General features: G+C 42.5%; 1 protein-coding gene across 1 annotated transcript; it reads left to right on the forward strand.

Moving 5' to 3' along the window:
* The first annotated feature begins 567 nt into the window (after positions 1–567).
* Positions 568–20,322, forward strand: Fem1b (fem-1 homolog B). Its single transcript, XM_075965576.1, has 2 exons — positions 568–1,121; positions 14,408–20,322. The coding sequence occupies exons 1-2, from the start codon at positions 874–876 to the stop codon at positions 16,041–16,043; spliced, it is 1,884 nt and encodes a 627-aa protein (XP_075821691.1). The 5' UTR covers positions 568–873; the 3' UTR covers positions 16,044–20,322.
* Positions 20,323–22,166: the final 1,844 nt, after the last annotated feature.

A 22,166-nucleotide genomic window follows, 5' to 3' on the forward strand; every position in this document is an offset into this window, starting at 1 on the left:
GCTAGCTAGCCCGTAGGTTCGGTAGCCTCCTCTCCGCCGCCAGTCTTGACTAAAGATCCCAGGGTCCTGTGGGGGCGAGAAGGTGGCTCCTTGCGTCAAGGACACTAGGGACTTTCAATCCCAGTATTAAGGCTCGGTTAACTGCGCACCGCGGAACCTTTCTTTAGGAGAGCTTCGTTTTCCCGCCGGGCGGTTTAGGAAGCGATACCTACTTAAGCGTCCCTCCCACTCCCTTCTTCCCTCCCTCCCTTCGGCTCTGTCTGCGGAGGCTGCCTTCCTCTCGCTCTAAGTTCCGGTGCTGGTGCTGCCGGAGCGTTTGGAGAACACCCACGCGCGGCTCGCGGCAGCTCTCCTAGTCACTCGACACTTCCGATTGCCGGTGGGCGAGTGCCCGCGGTTTTCCTGCGGCGAGGGGCGAAGCGGAGGCCGTTCCGGGCCCTCCAGCCCGGCGCGAGGCAGGCGCGTACATCGCTCGTCGTCCGGGGCGCGCGCGGGCCTCTCGAGACCCCAGCGGCGACCCGTAGCTCGGGCGCGCGCCTGTCGCAGCCCGCAGGAAGGAGGCGGCCTGAGGCCCGGGGCGGCGGCCGCCATGGAGATCCCGTCGGCCCAGGGCCGGTGCCTGGGGCCTCGGAGGCGGCCCTGAACGTCCTCCTCCCCGCCCGGGCCGGGTCACAGTTGTGCCCCCAGCGGCGCTCGGCCACCTCTGTGTCTCCGCCCTCTCTGGGTCGCGCTGCTGCCTGGGCGCGGCGGCGGCGGCGCCCTGTTGAATGGGCTGTGAGGGCCCGGGTCTGAAGTGCTGGCGGACGCGGCCTACGGGGGCGCAAGACAGCAGCAGCGGTGGCGACCAAACGGGTGTTGGAGTTGGCGGCGGCCATGGAGGGCCTGGCTGGCTATGTGTACAAGGCGGCCAGCGAGGGCAAGGTGCTCACTCTGGCTGCCTTGCTTCTTAACCGGTCGGAAAGCGACATCCGCTACCTGCTGGGCTATGTCAGCCAGCAGGGAGGACAGCGCTCCACGCCCCTCATCATCGCAGCCCGCAATGGGCATGCCAAGGTGGTGCGCTTGCTCTTAGAACACTACCGTGTGCAGACCCAGCAGACTGGCACCGTCCGCTTCGACGGGTAGGTACAGCCCAACTCCAGGTCCCCGCCCCACCCCCCGTCTTCATGTGTGGACTCTCTTTTTCCTTTTTATATCCTCTTCCAGCCCCCGTTGATGCCCGCCTCATCTCCCAACGCTACGTTTTGCTGTCTTTTCTGTTCCGCTCCCACCCTATTACCCCCGTAGGTGGTAGCCACACCCTGGATCTTTAGATCTATAGTCTTCTCCATTAGTCAGCGAACACGGCGGGGGGGGGGGAGTGGTGGCTGCCTATCTAGGTTTTTATACCTTTCTGTCAGCACTGTTGTTGTAACCGAGGTAGAAAATTAACGAGATCAGCAATTAAAACTGAAGACCTCCTGGTTCTCCATTTAACCTCTCCATTTTTCCCTCGGTGTGGTCGGATCGAGGCTCAAGCAGATCTCTAGGGCTTTCTATCAAAATAAGCCCCTAGAACGAGCAATAGATGCAGACACTTGATTTCGTCATGCAGCCGGGCATCTCTAGACACGATTCTGACTCTCCCACATTGCTGGCCGGTATTTTTGGCTGCACAGGTGGCTCTGGACCTGGTGTAGAAGTTACGCCATTGCTAAATTACATGTTATAAGGTGGGATGGTTTCACTATCGTTCAAAAATTACTATTCTAGGTAAATTTTTCCTTTGAGGTTAATTGCATATTTTGGGGGGCAAGATAACAGAATCGTCATGTTTGACGTTATTTTTTTTGTCCGAGGATTGTGGAATGATTGGCACATTACAGCTGCGTGCAGAATTTGCTTTGACAATTACATTGTTTTTTTGGTGAACTGCAAGTAAATAAACTATTAATATTTTAGTATTTTCTTCTTTTGAAATAGATGGACTCTAAGCATAAAAATGTGCAGTTAAGTTTTGGTTAGTAAAAGCTGCATGACCAAATAACATTCATCCATCTATCTATCTATCTATCATCTATCTACCTACCTATCATCCACCCACCTACCTACCATCCATCCATCTATCTATCTATCTATCTATCTATCTATCTATCTATCCATCCATCCATCTATCTATCTATCTATCTAATCTATCTTTGCTATTTCTGGTTTTAAAAACCAGGTCTTGTTATATACCCCAGGCTGGCTTGGGCTTTAAAACGTTTTTGGTTTGTTTTGTTTTTAAGATGATGAGGGTAATGTTAAATTTTTGTTGCTTTTTTCCCCCCTTAAACAGTAAAAACTTTTGGTTCTGTTTTAAATGAGAGGGAGATGATTTGAACTGTTGTAGTCCAATGAAATGCCAGCCCCTGGGTCCTGGCTTATCTTTGGTCCTACTGTAGGTAGTAGGAAGGTGGTGTTGAGCAAAGATGGCAACCTGATTCATGTTTGTTTTTCCCCTTTGGCCTCTGTCCTAGAGATTTCCAGTGTCTCACAGCCTTACCTACATCTAGAGGAGTGAAGCAGGATGGCCCCACTATAGAAACAACTGGTCTATTAAGTTAGGAATGAATCCCTGCCATAGCAGCTGCTGTTAGGGACCTTGCTGAGATCTGGGTGGATAAGAGAGAACAGTCAGGGAAAAATTAGTTATCTTAAGAATTTAGAAATACTCTGCTTAATGCCGTCTTCTTGGATCATCACAGAGGAAGCTGTTTTGAGGCGATAATTAAAAGAACCTGATGCCAGGTGTGGTGATGTGCGCCTGTAATTCTAACACAGGAAAGTCGTAAATTTGAGGACAGCTTGGTATATAAAGTTAATTCCGGTTCAGCCAGAGCTGCATAGACCCTATTTCCAAAACAAAACACAATAAAACAGAAAACCCTGAAACTAAAAACAAGCAAGTATCCCTTCCCTTTAATTCCAGAAATGATTGAAAATGCAGTTTTGAGCTCTTGTTTACCATTCTGCACAAGCTAGTGAGATTAAGGAGCTCTAAAGCAGACAGTTGTCAGACACCTACCATATGCCAAGCTTTTGCTTAGGGATCTGTATTGAGAGACAAATGAGAATGTTCCCACTGTAGAGGGTGACAGTTCATGTGTGTGGGGTCAGACATGGGTAATTGCAGTTGCTGTGGCATTTAGGCTTATAGGAGTTTTTGAGGCTGCTGAGGGAGAACAGGAGGAGGATGTTCTCAGTTTTGTGGTGGCGGAGAATAAAGGCTTTACAGAGAAGGTAGTATTTGAGCTGGACTCTAAAGAACAGTGGGTCATGAAGAGAAGACAGTCTGGTATCCTTCAATGTTTCAGTGCTTATTGCAAGAAGAGATCCAAGCTAGGACAATTTAGAAAGAGTATGGATGGGATACTGGGAAGATGGCAGAGATCAATTGAGAGAGTACGGTACTGGGAGAATAGAGAGATTGATCACTTGAGTGGAGTACTGGGAGGATACTGGGAAAAAGCAAGAGATCACTTGGGAGTGGGATACTGGGAGTATGGAGAGATCAATAGAGTGTGGGGTACTGGGAGGATGCAGAGATCAATAGAGTGGGGTACTGGGAGTATGCAGAGATCAATAGAGTGTGGGGTACTGGGAGTATGGAGAGATCAATAGAGTGTGGGGTACTGGGAGGATGCAGAGATCAATAGAGTGTGGGGTACTGGGAGGATGCAGAGATCAATAGAGTGTGGGGTACTGGGAGGATGCAGAGATAATAGTGTGGGGTACTGGGAGGATGCAGAGATCAATAGTGTGGGGTACTGGGAGGATGCAGAGATCAGGTTTTGATGTTGCTCATATCAAAAGCTAAGGGAGACTAGTGAAACTGCAGTCTGAAGTGTTGCCACCATTTGCAGTTTTGCCGATGAGGCTTCTGGATTCTGTGACTATTTACCCCATAGATTGTTATGGCTATTAAAATAGCTTGGTATTTTATTCTTTAAATCCTTGTGGTAGGTACAAGCTTGAGTCATAGTCTGTGAAGAAATGGAAGGTTTTTACTTTTGACAGGTATACCAATTGAGAAGAGAAGAATTGAAGTTCATGACCACATCTCAGCTGACTCAGTCAAGTTTCTGAGATGATTTTGTAGTTTATCAGAGATTTTGACATTTGAGACCCAAGAAAAGATGGTGATTTATGCTGGACGGTGGTTGGTAGCACAGGACTTTAATCCCAGTACTCAGGAGGAAGAGACAGGCAGATCTCTGTGAGTTGAAGGCTAGCCTGGTCTACAGGAGTGAGTTCCAGGACAGGTTCCTTTTTTTTCTTTTTTTAAATATCTATTTATTTGTTATGTATACAATATTCTGTCTGTGTGTATGTCTGCAGGCCAGAAGAGGGCACCAGACCTCATTACAGGTGGTTGTGAGCCACCGTGTGGTTGCCGGCAATTGAACTCAGGACCTTTGGAAGAGCAGGCAATGCTCTTAACCTCTGAGCTATCTCTCCAGCCCCCGCAGGACAGGTTCCAAAGCTACAGAGAAACCCTGTCTTGAAAAACCAAAAAAAAAATAAAAATAAAAATAAATATTTAGCCATTTTTAGAGCCTATTAGCCGTAGTGCTGGTAACAGTATGAAGCTCACTCCTGTATTAAAGGCTAGCTTTTTTTAGAGATTTATTTTATATCTGTATGGTGTACATGCACAGATGAGTGAAAGTGCTCAGAAAGTCAAAGATGGCGTCAGATCCCTGGAGCCCGAGTTGCCTGGCAGATGGGTTGTGAGCTGCCCAAGGTGGTTCCTGAGACCTGAACTCTGGGCTTCTACAAAAGTAGTATGTGCTCTTACTGAGCCATATCTCTAGTTTCTAGCCTTTTATTTTGTTTTGAGACAGAATCTCATTTAGCTGGCCTGCAACTTTCTGTATAGATCAAGCTGGCCTGAACTAACAGAGATCTGCCTTCCTCTGTTTCCTAACTACTGGAATCAAAAGGATACACCACTGTGCTCAGTGTAGTTTTGGGTTTTTAAAGACAATTATTGTGGCAGTGGGCAAAGAACCTAGAGTCGCTACCAGTGTTAGGCAAGTGCTCTACCATTTTGCTATGTCCCCACCCTGGGGCTGGATTTTGAAAAGTTAATCTCTTCCTTTAGGTTATGTTGGTACTTGATATCCATGACCAGGTGGGAGCCAGTAGGCTCTTCTTGGATACTAAAGTAGGTTTAATGTTTCTAATTTGTACGTATTTATATACCATCTTCACAAGTTTTAGGCAAAGTTGTTCATTTATCCTATTGTTTACTAAATATAGTCTTTAAAGTTTCAGGTGTTTGCTTGGAATTTTGCTCTAGCATGTCTCATATTTTAGTTTTGTCTTGCATAGCAGTGTCCATGTAATGACAGGTTCAGTATGCTGTGTTTGGTGTGTATTTGTCTAAGAGAGATACAGACATTAAAATTATTTGTGTTGTTACAATTATTTTTGAGACAGGGACTTGTTATGTAGCCTAAGTTGACCTAAAACTCAAGTCCTCCCTGTTGCTAGGATTACAGGTATGTGCTGCCACACCCACTTTAGGGTTTTTTGTTTGTTTGCTTACTTTTGTTGTTTTTAAAGTCTCTGTGTGTGTGTGTGTGTCTTAGTTTCTTTTTGTATTGGTATGATAAAATATTCTGACAAGCAACTCCAGGAAGAAAGATTTTATTTCAGCTCACAGTTGAAGGGTCCATCTTAGAGATGTCAAGGCAGCAGGAACTTGAGACATCTGTCACATGGCATCCACATTCAGGAAGCAGAGAGAATGAATGCTGGCGCTCGGCTCACCTTTTACCTTTATCCTTCTTAAACATTCCAGGACCGAGCTTGGAATGGAGCTGCCTGCTTTCAGTGTGGACTGTTTTACCTCAACCTATCTAAATCAGTATAATTCCATTTAGGCATGCCCAGGGGCTCAGTAATCCCTCTCTCACAGATGTGCCTGGGTAGTTCCAGATGCAGTTGACAAACCATCACATTGTATTCCACCTAAAAGCTTTTATTACCTCTTAGGAAACCAGAGTGGATTCATAGTATAGGTGCTAGAGCAGTGGTTCTCAACCTTTCACAACCCCTTTCAAGGGGATACATATCAGCTATTTACATTATGATTCATAACAGTAGCAAAATTACAGTTATGAATAGCAACAAGAATACCTTTATGGTTGGAGGTCACATCACCACAACATAAGGAACTAAAGGGTCGCAGCATTAGGAAGGTTGAGAACCACCGCTCTAGAGGGAAGGGATCACCACCTACATTAAGCATCATGTCAATAATTTGATTCCTTGTTCACCCTTTTTGGAATAATACTTGAGATGACTCTGCTAATGGCTCAGCATGTGAACCCCAGAGTTGACAGAGGTGAGTAGAAAGGAGCTCCTTGAAATGAAAGGGAACTTGTAGTTGGTGGTGGGGAAGCTACCAAAAGTTCTACAGAAAGGGACCAGAACAAAGGAAAGCTGAGCTGTGGATAATTGTGCTGACTTGGGTTCTGAGGGCTGACTACTTTGTGCCAGGGTTTGGGAACCACTTGTTGAGCAGGTTTGCTGAGACACGGGTTGGGAGAACACAGGGTGGAAGAATGCTGAAGTCTTCTGTTGAGTGTTCTTATTTTACCAGTGCTAGGATGAATACTTAATAAATGTCTAGCAAAAGGAAAGGCAGGAGGACCATATCCTTGACTAACTTTGCTTCGAAAAAACTGGCAGGGAGCTCCACTGGTCTTGAGACTGATTTCTAGGATTTTAGTTAAGATGCTGGTCATGCACATCTAATGAGCTTTTATTTCATTCCCAGTGCCTGAACCAGGTAGTTCCACTTCAAGCTGAACCAGGAAATCAGTGGTAGAAACTACCTCACAACTGTAAAAACTCCATGCCTCTTGGATGCCTTTGTTCTTGAAGAGATTGGGTTGTTGATCAGATTATTGTCTATTAAACGATAAATTATAGTAGAGAATTTGCATTAAAAATTTGGATCAAGATTAGAAAGAGCAGTCTTGAAACAGGTTTATTTTGTGTTCTATTCATTTTGTTTTTGAGGTAGGGTCTCTCATCTCTGTTGAGTTGTGTATGCAGACTCTTGTTCCCACCTCCCATTTTGCTTTAGCAGTGCTGGGGCTAGGATTACAGATGTGAGCCACTGGATCTAGCTTTTTAAATTATTAATAATTACTTAATAGTTAATAATTGTTTTGTTTTTGTTTTTTTGAGACAGAGTTTCACTGTGTAGCCCCAGCTGTCTTGGAACTCTCTCTGTAGACCAGTCTGGTCTCAAACTCAGAGATCTGCTTGCCTTTGTCTTCTGAGTGCTGAGATTAAAGGCATGAGCCACCACTACCTGGCCAGTAATTAGTAATTGATTTAAATGTGGAGTCCAGGGTTTGAACTCAGTTGAAAGGATTGTGTGTCAAGTGCTTTTACTGGCTGAGCCATCTCACCAGCTCCAAGATCATTGTTCTACACAGTGCTTCTCTCATGGAAATTTAGTAAATGGCTTATTAACTTTAATATATCTTCATCTTCTGTTTAAAAAGTTGGTATTTTTGTTTTAGGGTTGTGTAGATTATACATACATGTGCATACATGCACACATGTATATATACTTTTTTTTATAAGAAAATATCTGAATTATAGTTGTCTCAGTAAAAATATACATACATATACACCATACACTGATGCACATACAAAACAACAAACAAAAGAGTAGGTTATTGTTGTTGGGTGGTGGTGGTACACCTCTTTAATCCCAGCACTCAGGAGGCAGAGGCAGGCGGATCTCTGAGTTTGAGGCCAGTCTGATCTACAAGAGCTAGTTCTAGGACAGACTCCAAAGCTACAGAGAAACCCAGTCTTGAAAAAACAAAACAAAATAGAGTAGGTTATTGGAATTGTCTTATAATTCCCGTCACTTCTATATGAATAAAGAAAAAATGGAAATTACCAGACTATCCCAGGAAAACAAGTAGAGTGACCAAGTACTTTTTGTTATAAAAAGTGAATGGCTACCTAGATGGCTTAATGGGGAAGGATACTTACCTGTAACCAAGCCTGAGGACGTGAGTTTAATCCTTGGAACTCACAAATTGGAAGGAGAGAACCAATTCTTGCAGTTTTCCTCTGAACTCCACATTCATGTCATGGTGTGCATGTACACACTAAATAATTAAAATGTAATAATAATGCTGGGTGTGCTGCTGCATGCTTTTAATCTGAGCACTCAGGACGTAGAGGCAGAGTTCTAGGACAGCTAGAACTACATAAAGAGAGCTTGTCTCAAAACAAAAGATAAAATTTAATAATTTTCAAAAAATCAAGTGACGTACATATGTACCTAAAATTTAATTTTTACCATTTTACCATAGATTATGGTGAAATTTGAGGTCAGAAAACTATTCTAGTTGTTTTTTGTTTTAGTTCCTCCCCCTAATACTTAAAAGGAGCTGGAGAGATGGCTCAGCTGTTAAGAGCTTATACTGCTCTTCTAGAGAACCTGGATTTGAGTCTAAGAATGACATCCTTTTCTGGCTTCTGGATACCTGTACTCATATAGTGCTTGGATACAGGGAACACACACACCCCTCTACCTCATCCTTGTACTCACATAGTGCTTGGATACAGGGAACACACACACCCCTCTACCCCTATTCTTGTACTTATATAGTGCTTGGATATAGGGAACACACAACACACACCCCTCTCCCCTTCCTTTGTCCTTACACTGGCTTGGGCAGCTATTGTTTTTTAGTGTATGTGTATGAGGAGTAAGAAGCTGTTAGTTATGCTAGAGGTTAAACTTAGGTCCTTGCACATGTTCTGCCAACTCTACAATTAAGCTGCATCCTTAGACCCTATGTATTGGTTTTAAAAAGATGAAATTGTTATATACTAGGAATACAAATATAAGCTATTTAAATCTCAAGAACTGTTACGTTAAAATAGGTCCTTTATATAGGTTATTTTTAACTCTGGCAATTAAAATATTACCTTCTCTCACTTGGGAGGCAGAGATAGGCCGGCTGAGTCCTGGAGCATAGTAAATTCCAGGCCAGCCAGCAGCTACATAGTGAGACCCTGTCTCAAATATGAAATAAAGCAAAGTAATTATTTTTATTTTTTAGGGAAGAAGGTTAATACTGGCTTACTATACAGTAAAGACTGACCTCAAACTTAGGTTTTTCCTGCCTCCGACTCCCCATTTAGGCATGTGTCACCATATCTGGCTTAAAATATCACTCTTATTTTCATTATTTATTTGTTTGTAAACTAAGGAATTAATTAGGACCAGATTAATGGCACATACTTGTAATCCCAGTATTTGAGAGGCTAAGCCACGAGGATTGCCAGTTGGAGGTCAGCCTGAGCTACATAGCAATTTCTAGGCTAGCCTAATGTAGAAAAATCACCAAAAGAAGAAAAGGAGTTGAGAAGTCAGTGAAATGATAGATAAGAATAGCTTCATGATTACCAACTGTGGCATTTTACCAACAATTGTCTAATTAAAACTTATTCTAATTAGAATTAATATATTTAAATTTCACTTAATATACAGAGTTCAATTAAATTTTTTTGTTGACACAACTGCGATACTATCATAAAAAACCACTCTCTAGTAGTAAACCAAAATAAAAATGTACAAGACTTCTACACTGAAAATTACAAAGTATCTCTAAGATAAGCAGAAGGTAACAAGCAGAAAAACTCCCAAGTTCATGGTTGGAAGTGTCAGTAGCCTCTGAGTGTGACTATTCTACATTTTCTGTTACCTCAGTCACACTCCTAGCAGGCTGTATGTGCATGCACACCTGTGTGAAACTGGCAGCTAACCCTAAAAGTATGTGGAAATGTAACTAAGATAATTTTGAAGAAAAAATAAACTACCATAATTGTGTCACTGATGCAAGGTTGAAATAATGCATCAAGATAACATTCCAGAAATAAACTCACTCGGAGCTAATGAAATAGGCTCCCGTGGGACTAGGAATGTAGTTCAGTAGTAGAATGCTTGTCCAGGGTATGTGATACCCTGGGTTCAAGTCCCCAACACCATGGGAGGAAAGAAAAGCGCCAGTGAAATTCAGGTAAGAGACACACTTTCTAAATAAACATTGCTGGGACAGTTAACAGTATGGGAGAAAGTCAGCCTTTGTTCTAGCCTCACACTGTGCACAAAACTTTAAACGATAAGGACCTAGAAAGATGGCTTAGTAGTAGAGCATTTACTGATCTTCCAGAGAACCTGGGTGTAATTCCCAGCACTGCATAGAGGCTACCTGTAGCTTCAGTTCCATGGATCTGATAATGCTTTCTTTTGTTCTCATAGGCACTGTATGCATGTGCTGCACAGACATACATTAGGCAAAACACCTATATACATAAAACCAAAATATTTAAAAGTTAAAAAGCAAATACTTAGAGATTCTTTTTCTCTTCCTCCCCCCACTTCTCTCTCTCTCTCTCTCTCTTTCTGCCCCCCTTCCCACCTTAGGGTTGACAAGATGGCTTAGTGGATAAAAGTACTTGCCTCCATCCTGACAGTCCCATAACTACCCAATGGAAGGAGATAATTGATTCCAGAGAGCTCTGACACATGCTTCCCCTCCCCTCCCAAATAAATGCAAAAAAAATTTTTTTTTGAAGATGTTAGACTGCTGGGCAGTGGTGGCACATGCCTTTAATTCCTGTACTCAGGAGGCAGAGTCAGGCGGATCTCTGAGTTCCTGCATATCCAGGACTGTATACTATAAGACTCTGTCTCAAACAAAAACAAAGCAGAATGCCCAAGATAACTTTATTTATAAAGATCAACCCTTGGGAGCAACCAAAATATCCACTAAGAAGACAATGGATAGACAAACTGTATAGAACTGGGAAGTAGTTTGTGGCCTTTAATTCTAGCACTCAGGAGGCAGAGGCTAGTTGGTTGATCTCTGAGTTCAAGGCCAACCTAGTCTATAGAGGGAGTTTTAGGATAGCCAGGGCTACAGAGAAACCCTGTCTCAGAAAAACCAAAAATCAATAAACTATAGAGCACTCATAACTTTCAAAGAGAAATTGCTGATCCACCCAACTCTATGAAAGAATCTCACAGATGAGTTAGTGAAAAAAGCCAAATATGAAGGAATGTGCTGCATGGCTTCATTAATAGAATAGAACTGGGAAGAGGCACTAAGAGAACATATTGGGTGACCATAATGTTTTATACCTGGATCAGAAAATGAGTCCGTAGATGTACACTCAAGATTCATGGCTGGTGAGATGGTTCATTAGGTAAAGGTACTCGCTGCCAAGTTCAGTTGCAGAACCTGCATAATGGAAGGAGAGAAAACCAATTCCCACAAATTATCCTCTGACTTCCACCTGCATGCTGTGCTTTATGAACACACAAATACATGGACTTACAATAAATATAAATTAAAATTTAAAAAATTTTAATTTTATCAGGTTGTAGTTCTATCTAAGCTATGTAGACTTAAAGAGGTACAGCTGACTTTCAAGGAAAATAGCACAAATGCATCAAATTGTTCATACAAAATACTTGATCTTCACAGTAACTTACCAATAACTCTATGTGGTAGATACCAATATGATGCCCATGTTGTTGCTATGTAACTAATATGTTTACATAGGATCAAATACTCTATAAGGTCTTCAAATATAGTAAAAAGTATCAACTGCAAAGAAACATTGTAGATCAACACTTGTTTCAATTTCAAGAGGTCTCTTTTCAGACTGGTTATTAAAACATTGTATCAAAAACAAGTTCAGGTCCAGTTGCCATGGCTCAGCCAGTAAAGATCACTGTGGCCAGACATGATCTTTTGGTTCCATCTCTGGGACCCACATGGCGGAAGGAGAGAACCCACTCCCTCAGATTGTCCTCTCACTTCCAGATGTGCACTGTACAGGCGTACACCACGTGCACTGAGTAGCCCTGACTGGTCTTGAAATCAGATCCACCTGGCTCTGCCTCCCCTCGTGATTGCTGGGGTCAAAGGTATGCACCATTGCTCCTGGCTAATAGGTGTAATTTATTTATTTATTTATTTTAAAGATTTATTTATTCATTAGATATACATTGTTCTTCAGGCCAGAAGGGAGGAGCACCAGATCTTACTACAGATGGTTGTGAGCCACCATGTGGTTGCTGGGAATTGAACTCAGGACCTTTGGAACAGCAGGCAGTGCTCTTAACCACTGAGCTAACTCTCCAGCCCCCTAATAGGTGTAATTTAAAAAGAAGGGGATAGATGTATTGTTTCTGTGATGTTAACTGGGGCTATTTTATGTTTTTCTCTAAGTCTTTGTTTTTGGGGTGTTTTTTTTTTCTTTTTTCTTTTTTTTTTTTTTTTTGGTTTTTCGAGACAGGGTTTCTCTGTAGCTTTGGTGCCTGTCCCGGAACTAGCTCTTGTAGACCAGGCTGACTTCGAACTCCCAGAGATCCGCCTGCCTCTGCCTCCCAAGTGCTGGGATTAAAGGCGTGCGCCACCAGTTTTTCTGTTGGCCCTGGCTGTTCTGGAAAGTACTTTGTAGAAGCTGGCCTCAGACTCACATTCACCTGTATCTGCTTTCCAAGTGCTGGGATTAAAGGTGGACAGCACCACACCCAGCTGCTTTTCTAAGTCGTAGTTCATTCTGTGCTGCTGTAACAATTCTGTTATAGACTAGGTGAGTCTTAGAGTGGAAATGTATTTTCCATATCGTGAAGGCTGGGATAGTCAAGATGAAGGTTGGTTGGGTTGTCTGGCAAGGGCCTCATCCTGGAGAGAAGAATGCTGTCTTCCTGGTGGAAGGCAGAAGTGCAGGGCAGCCGCTACTGCCAAGAGTTAGTCTTCTTCATAAGAACTGGAATTTGGAAGAGACAGGGAGGTGTACTAGCTGCCATGGTAACAGCTGGCTTTTGGTGAGTCGTTATGGGTGTTGCACCCTCTTATTTTGTGGGGGTTGTAATTTGACCTGCACCACAGTGTAAGGTTGTGTAGTGAGAAGCTCATTAATAGATTTTGGGTGTGATAGTTAATTGTAGTAAATACTTGATAAGACTTCTACTCATATTGTCAGGTATACTTACTAGTTCTAGCACAGTAATTCTAAATATCTTCAGCAAAAATCTTTTTAGGGTCCATGGAACCATTATCAGTAGAATTAAAATTAGGAAAAGGAGATTGGGGGAAAAGTGGGAAAGGCTGGACTTGTCAGAAGAATCTAACTTTGTAGAGGTTGTAAACCCTGCTTGTAGCAGAGGCACTGAGTAGCTGGTAACCGAAGCCTCAGCATCCACAATGTCAAATCAGGGAGGTACCTGGGTAGTTTCCAAATGCTAGTGTTTCTTGCTCTTGCTGCCACATAATGGTTTGCTTCAGGAATATATACAAAGTATACACACATACATCTTAGCTTTTCATAGCATGCTAGAAAAAAAGCATTTTCTATACAGCATTTATAATTACATGCAGAGCACATTTGCTTAGTAAGTCTCCGTGTACATCCTGCCATCCAGTACCTTTCCCAAAAGGACGCAGTGTATAGCAGTGTATGGACCAGTGATTGTTCATTCTTGTTGCTGTAGGTCAGGTAATCTTAGGGCAGAGGTTCTCAACCTTCCTAATGCTGCAACCTTTTAATACAGTTTCTTATGTTGTGGTGATCCCTAGTCACAAAATTATTTTCATTGTTTTTTATATTTTGCTACTATTTACAAATTGTAGTATAAATATTTTTGGAGATAGAGGTTTTCCAAGGGGTTGTAACTCATAGGTTGAGAACTGTTGTCTGAGGGCTAATCATCTGCTAATCATAAACTTCTGGGGATTCTATCTACCTCCTATCTCACCGTAGTGACATTAAGATAATAGACACTTGCCACTCTTGGCACTAAACCTGTTCTGTAGATTTGAACTCAGGCCCTCATGCTTGCACAGTAAATACTTTTCCCACTGTGCCATTGTCCCAGCCCCCCCCCCCTTTCTCTCTTTCTGTGTTTGTTTTTTTTTTTTTTGTTTTGTTTTGAGATGGTTTCTCTGTGTAACAGCCTTGACTATCCTAAAACTCACTTAAACCAGGCTGGTCTCAAACTCACAGAGGTCTGCTTGCTGCTGCCTCCCAATTTCTGGGCTCAAAGGTGTGTGCCACCATGTCCAACACCAGCCCCTCTTGTGTTTTCTGAAGTGTATTTTTGCCAGTTGAGAGTATTCTTTAGATTTTTAAAAAAGATGAACTTTAGTAATAACAGTAACAATAATTTTATTAATTCATGTTGGTATAAAGTGCTTTGCTGAAATTACTTGCTTGTATTTCTACCCAAACTGATACTTTATTAACGTTTGTGAATGCACCTTGTTAAGCATGTCAGGGCCTGTGAGCCCAGTATCTGACTGACTGTTCTTTCTGTGTGTAGGTATGTCATTGATGGTGCCACTGCTCTTTGGTGTGCTGCAGGAGCCGGACATTTTGAAGTTGTTAAACTTCTAGTCAGCCATGGAGCCAATGTGAACCATACCACAGTCACTAACTCAACCCCACTGCGGGCAGCATGCTTTGATGGCAGGCTGGACATTGTGAAATATTTGGTCGAAAATAATGCCAATATCAGCATTGCCAACAAGTATGACAACACCTGCCTAATGATCGCAGCATATAAGGGGCACACTGATGTGGTCAGATACCTTCTAGAACAGCGCGCTGATCCCAATGCTAAAGCACACTGTGGAGCCACAGCATTGCACTTTGCAGCCGAAGCTGGCCACATTGACATTGTGAAAGAGCTGATAAAATGGCGAGCTGCAATAGTGGTGAACGGCCATGGAATGACACCATTGAAGGTCGCTGCCGAAAGCTGTAAAGCTGATGTTGTTGAACTGTTGCTCTCTCATGCCGATTGTGACCGCAGAAGTCGGATTGAAGCCTTGGAGCTTTTGGGTGCCTCCTTTGCTAATGACCGTGAGAACTATGACATCATGAAGACATACCACTATTTATATTTAGCCATGTTGGAGAGGTTTCAGGATGGTAACAACATTCTTGAAAAAGAGGTTCTCCCACCCATCCATGCTTATGGGAACAGAACTGAGTGTAGGAACCCCCAGGAACTGGAGTCCATTCGACAAGACAGAGATGCTCTTCACATGGAGGGTCTTATTGTGCGGGAGCGGATTTTAGGTGCTGACAACATTGATGTTTCCCACCCCATCATTTACAGAGGGGCTGTCTATGCTGATAATATGGAGTTCGAGCAATGCATCAAGTTGTGGCTGCACGCGCTACACCTCAGGCAGAAAGGTAATAGGAACACGCACAAGGATCTGCTTCGATTTGCTCAAGTCTTCTCACAAATGATACACCTCAACGAAGCTGTGAAGGCCCCAGATATAGAATGTGTTCTGAGATGCAGTGTTTTGGAAATAGAGCAGAGCATGAACAGAGTTAAAAATATCTCCGATGCTGACGTCCACAGTGCCATGGACAATTATGAGTGTAACCTCTATACCTTTCTCTACCTGGTGTGCATCTCCACCAAGACACAGTGCAGTGAAGAAGACCAGTGCAGAATTAACAAGCAGATCTACAACCTAATTCACCTGAACCCCAGAACACGGGAAGGTTTCACCCTGCTACACCTGGCTGTCAACTCAAACACGCCAGTCGATGATTTCCACACCAACGACGTCTGCAGCTTTCCCAATGCGCTGGTCACAAAGCTCTTGCTGGACTGTGGTGCTGAGGTGAATGCCGTGGACAATGAGGGGAATAGTGCTCTCCACATTATCGTCCAGTACAACAGGCCCATCAGTGACTTTCTGACCTTGCACTCCATCATCATCAGCCTTGTGGAGGCCGGCGCTCACACCGACATGACAAACAAGCAGAATAAGACTCCACTAGACAAAAGTACCACTGGGGTGTCTGAAATACTACTTAAAACTCAGATGAAGATGAGCCTCAAGTGCCTGGCTGCCCGAGCAGTTCGGGCTAATGACATTAACTACCAAGACCAGATCCCCCGGACTCTTGAAGAGTTTGTTGGATTTCATTAAGTGACTGGATGTGTAAAATCGTTTAATGTGGTGCTAAAAAGTAAAGGACTTTAATCACAGACAATAGAAGTATGTGTTCATAAATTGTCCTTTTCTTTCCACTACCCTTTCAGCCCGTCTGCCCTTGGTTCCCTTTGGCTCTTGTCTCATGTATTGATTTCAGCACACTAAACAGAGCAGCACTGTTCAGGTGTAACTGGAAGGTGTTTGGACATTTCTTTCTTTCTTTCTTTTTTGAAGGAATGAATGTAAGATATTTTGTGTAATAGGGGGCATTTGTGATTTAAAGTTGGTGATATTTTAACAGCTGCCTACAAAAGTATTTCTGTTAAGCTGATGTCAGCATGTCATCCGTGCAGCAGTTTTGAGGATTTCGTGAAGAAAATGAACTAAAAAAGAACACTGAGAGCAATGGGAGATGCTCGTGTCCTGCGTGGATGATTCTCACTCTCGCTATGTGCGCAGAGTGATACAGCACATTTTACACCAGGAGGACTTGAAACACTTAGCTACTGATTCTTAATCTGAAATTATGTGCAGTTATTGTTGGAAAGTTGAATTTATGGAAATGATTGCATTCTGCTGGGTAGTGTCTTCTAAGTGGTGATCTTAGCTCAGCCTGTGGACTTGGCTAGACCCCACCTTAGGCTGGAGTTCTTCTGGTCTTTGTTTTAGTGATGGATCTAAATTGCAGTCATGCCCTTGACTTTTGGCTCACAGACCTAAGTAAGGAGCATGCTGTATTATGAAGCATTGTCATAGTATAGCTAGATGTTCTATTTTGTCCCTTTTAGCCCTTTCCTCTTGTGTTGTGTCTTTAACATTTGGAAACTGCCTTTCTAGAGGGCATTTATTTCTGTCTCCCTGTTAGGTGTAAGATGAGCGAGGACACGGTTCTGATGTTTTTTTACTTCGTCCATTGTAAGATGTAGGGAAACCAGGAGTAGGGTATAGGAAATGAAGTATTTGATGAGGAAAATGATTCTCAATGCCACATGGAAGGTATATCTCAGAGCTGCAGGCTTTTCTACCACAGAATGTGGTACTGAAGTCTTTGTTTTTTTTTTTTTGCTTTCTTTTATCAACATTTCAAGAGTATTCTGTGATTTTTTTCTTATGCATCACAGAAATTCACATTGAAGGAACACCTGCTTCTGCTGATGCTGGAAATGATAATGAAAGTAAACTAGTTGTTCCTGTAATTTTTCTCTAGTGCCAAATGAATGCCTGAGCTATCCCTAGTGCATGGTACCATAAGTGGAGACCCACAGCTTCTTGTTTTCCTTTAGTGAAAAGCGTTGTCATGATGTGACATCAGATATAAACTTTAAACAACCTGTAAGATTTCACAAACATTTTACCTGTGGATATTGCTTTTTAAAATGTATGAGAAAGGTTGCAGTGATGCAGTATAAAAAACAATCAAGCCAAAATCAGCACCTAGGGCCTTAACAGAGATACCCCACAAAATGAAATACCTGGGAGGGTAGGAGAGACTTGAAAAACTTCCTGTCCAAGGGTGCGAGACACAGTTGCTGTAGTTGTGTTTCATGTGTGTGCTTGCTTCAGTTAGGAGTGTTTTAATGGTGAATTCTTTCATGAATAGATGTCTGTTTTCCTAACTTGAGAGTTTACAAGGAAGACATTTCTGATGGCTTAAAGGGAGGTGTTGGAATGACCCTAATTTGGGAACTTCTGACCTTGACCCTTCTGACGAGACTCAAGGGGGTATTGTCTCACCTTGCCCTGGCAACTCTCAGTGGCCTGGAAGAGATGACACACTGCACAGGTGAGTCAGTCCTGCCTCTGTCCAGGCTCAGGTCAGGTCTTTCCTTTTCGGACTCTAAGGCCTGTTATGGACAACGAGGAATAGCTGTGGCACTTAGTATTCATTTGGTTCCATTTTTTAATGTATATGGTTTTTAAGCACCCAAACTTAAAATATCAGATAGCGTTGCATGTTTTAAAAACATTTTTCCCCTTCACTATCCAGGACCAACACTGTTCTAGACGTTATTTATATATGAGGATAATAATAATATGTGCATATTCAGAGATAGAATTTAAGGATAGCTTTGAAGGGGGGAAGACTTCTGATGAGGGTAGAGCAAACTGAACCATGCTGGTGGATAACTGGCTAGGTTTGTTAAACTAGTTGCACATGGTGCACTCTAGCTGAGGATCTCATTCTGTCCGTAATGTCACTCCAGATTTGCATTGGGGAACACCTGTATAAAGTCATTATTGGAAGAAGCGATCTTCATGCCTGGTTTTTCCGTTACTTATTTTTGGTAGAATTCTTTAAAAATAAGCTCAGCCAAATGTTCCATAAACTTTTGTTTTTAAAGAAAAATAGATAGGTGTGGAAGGTGGTGGTTTTATAGCTAGCTCACTGGGCTGTCTCCTACAGCCATGTCTGTCACTTCATGTTTGTTATTGGTAGAATCATGCTTTGAATTCTAACTCTTCCTTGGCAGTGTTAGTGATTTCCCAGAACACTTCTCTGTCATGTAAATTGTCACATTGGATCAGCCAGGAGTGCAGGAGGCTGCTTTCCACTTCATGCAGTTAGGAACTGGACACTTGCTCATCAGTGATTAACCCCAGTCTGGGCCACAAGCCCATCCCCTTCCTTGCTGAAGAAGGGGTAACTGACTCTGACACCATGGCTTTTGCAGTCCACCCTGATTGCTTACAGCCCAACTGTCCGAAGGTTCCCCACTGTGAAAACTTGAAACCTGCAAACCCCAAAGCGGCCCATCTTCCAAGCTTTGGTTTTGTTAGTTTCTGAGAAGGGCTTTGATCTCATTATACTAATAGTTGATAAATGGTGATTGTGAGAACTTGAGCATGACAGCATTGTTCGACATAAATGTGGGAGCAGTGCCTCCCTAAAGGCAACACTGTATTAGTCAAATATTTCTGAAAATTCAAGTTCCAGAGAGTTCCAAGTTCTGTGTTAACAGCATTTTTCTTAGTTGAGGCAGCTTCTCAAAATCAAAGACTGCTTTGGCTAATCTAACAAAAGAGCTTCCTTATTCTTGGAGTAGGGCAGCCAGAGGAAAGAGTTGTCTGCCCAACACTGGTTGAGAAACAGCCAGTGGCTGACCTCTGAGTAGGTGGATGAAAGTATCTATGCTTCCTTATGACAGTTATAAAAATCTGAAGTGCTTTATCAGCTACCCAGGAGTCTGTGCGCCCAGGAGCGCACCCTTCTCACTGACGAGACTCCTGCAACATTCATAGGGAGGAGTAAGACCTTCAGCGCTGCCTTCTGCTCTGTGAACTGATTTCAGTCCAGATTCTAAGCTGTGCCCACTCCACTTTGAAAGTGCATGGCTCCATTCTGGATATCATCTGACAGCCTCTCATTATGTACATACACAAAGAGGCTTCCTTAGATGTTTCTAGTAGACGTGCCCAAACCTTGAGATGGGTTAGGGCATACAACATCCCCTTTCCCAACCCTGGGATCTGGAACAAACCCTCCAGTGACAATGCTGATACATTGTTTCTACAAATGTAAAGTAAACGTGGTTCCTAGTCCTAGGTCTGTGGAGTATACCTTTGTGTTAGTGTATTGGGAAGGGACAGTGGCTTGATGGTTATGGGGAGTATATCTTTGACGTGTTCAAGGGGTGACTACTGCTAAACTACTGTCAGCTTTCCTTTAGGGGTGAATCATGGGATGAGTGGCCTCATCAGAAAAATGAAGGCACGAGGATGCAAGCCTGCAAGGCGAGGAAACAGGTTTTGTATCTCTTATCAGGTGTTGTAAAATGTGTGCATGGCTTTTTTTGTTGTTGCTCAGTAATTGGTAGAGGAGAAAAGATGAAGGGACCCCTTCCCATTCCCCCAGCTTTCCTAACCAGTCTTTTCAGAGGTACATAGCTGGGGACTAAAATCTGGCCTTAACCTATTGGAAAGACTGTCCTTTGTAATGTTCCACAACCTGCCGTCCTCGGTGCAGAGGAGCTACATAGTTGTAGTCTAGTAATTCACCATGGTTTATTGCCAGCCAGTGATGTCATTCTATCGTGCACTCTTGTCAAGCCATTGATGTGACTTTAATAAGCATAGTAACCTTGCTGACTGCACCTGAGGTCTATCAGTGATTTATATATTGCATGATGTCTTCTGTTTGAGTTTGACATGTAGAATCACTTTTGATTTCATGGCAGTTGACAGTCCTAATGGCTCAGCTAATTTGAAACTAACAACTTTGCTGTGTAAAAGGAAAAATGGTGTTGTGTTCAGTAAATGTTTGAAAAAAAAAGTATCTTGAAGTTTGTGTCTTTATTGTTCAATGTGAGATCTTTTGTTGAGTTTCTTTGAAAAGGGTTGTTGAAACTATATGTGTGTGGGGGAAAATCCTGTATAAAAAAAAAGCTCTTCCTATGTCCCGTTTGGACTCTGTAGAGCCAATCATTACAAAACATCTTTTGAGTAGCTTCCCATAAGTTTGTTGTGGTGTATATGTTTCTTTTCACTTGAAAATGCAGTGGACTTCATGTTTATTTAATATATTAAGCATGTTTTCATTTCCATATATGTGCATTTAAGAAATAGAGCTTCATAGCACTTACTTCTGTATATGGTCTTAAACTCTGTTTACCCAGACTTACTGGTGGGCCGTCAGGTTTCATCTCCTAAGTGATGAGATAGTGAACACTCACGTAGTTACAGTCCCTGACACTCATTGCTGCCGTTGGGTCTGCTGTACGTGTCTAAATGCGTTTACAGTTCTGATAGACTGTTAAGTTTCCTGCTGTCTTTCCTGTTCCTGTATTGACAGACACTAGATATTACCTCATTTAGTTGATATTTTACGTGTGCTTCTTTAACACAGTTGGTGTTTTCTTTGTGTTGTGGTTGTGGCTGTTTGGTTATTAGAAGTTTTGTGAAAGCTTAAGGAATTTTCTTTCTCATTTAGTAATTTTTAAAAAAGTTATATTAGAACTTTACATTTTAAAAGTACATTTTACATGTGTGTGTGAGTGCATGTGTATGAGAGAGTGTGTGGTGTGAGTGTGAATGTGTATAAGATAAGAGTGTGTGTGTGTGGTGTGTAGGTCTTAACTGACTTTAAGAAGTCAGGTAATTTTTTTCTGCCATGTGAGGGTTGAGCTCAGGTCGTGGTTTAGAGACGTGTCCTTACCCACTGAGCCATATTGCTGGTCAAATTTACATTTTTATTTTGTTAAATTTACCATAATTTGTTTTACTGGATTCTGGGGGTTTTTATCCTGCCTGTCAGGCTGTCTTCATTCTAAGACCAGAACATCTTTTTAATTTGTATTTTCTCTGTTTGAAATACACAAGCTTTCATGGCTTACCTCTCCTCCTTCCTCATTTTCTTTTAAATTTTTAAAAGAGGCTGACTTTAAAATTATGTGTGTGCCTGTGTGAATTACAGGATCCACATTCATATAGGTGTCCAAGGAGATTATAGAGGATGGTTGAATCCCCTGGGACTGGAGTTGCAGGTGGTTGTGGGTCATCCTGTCTGGGTGCTGGGACCCAAACTCAGGTTTTCTGCAAGAGCTCCCTGGCTGAAATTTGTGATCTACCCAAAATTTAATTTGATACAGGTATTCTGCTGACCAAGGAAATACTTCCCATCGATGTGAATTATAAAGTAAATTGTCGGGTTCTTCTCACTTCTGCTGTGCTGGGCTGGAAGCACAGGCAGCTCTGAGGACTGACTTCTTACTACTGGGGCTGTGTAGGAGGTACTTCTTTACATAAGCCTCAGGTTTTGTAAATTGGGACAATAATATTATCCATCTTGTCCTAGGGTGATCCAGTAAGACAGTCAAAATCCCTGGCAGATAAATGCCAGGTGTTTTTAGATAGGCTTCTATCTCTTTGTTTCTTCTGTGTGTGCGGGATGAGCAGCCCTTTTATCCCTATGCTTATTTTTCCACATGAACTTCAGTGTCATGTGTTAAAATATTGAACTTTTCCACATTCACTTATGTAGTGTGTGCACCTAGGCACATGTGTCATGGCTGTGTGTGGATCAGGAGCTTACAAGAGGAGTTGTTTCTTTACCATGTGAGCTTCGGGGATCCAAGTCAGGTTGCCAGACTTGCTGAACCATATCAATGGCCCCTTAGAAGA

This window comes from Microtus pennsylvanicus, chromosome 3 (genome assembly GCF_037038515.1).
Source record: "Microtus pennsylvanicus isolate mMicPen1 chromosome 3, mMicPen1.hap1, whole genome shotgun sequence".
Classification (NCBI taxonomy): domain Eukaryota; kingdom Metazoa; phylum Chordata; class Mammalia; order Rodentia; family Cricetidae; genus Microtus; species Microtus pennsylvanicus.

Excerpts from the sequence above, each read along its gene's own strand:
- Fem1b (XM_075965576.1), top strand. The coding sequence starts at position 874 with ATGGAGGGCCTGGCTGGCTATGTGTACAAGGCGGCCAGCGAGGGCAAG. Across the intron at positions 1,122-14,407 it reads GGCACCGTCCGCTTCGACGG|GTATGTCATTGATGGTGCCA; the intron begins GTAGGTACAGCC and ends TTCTGTGTGTAG.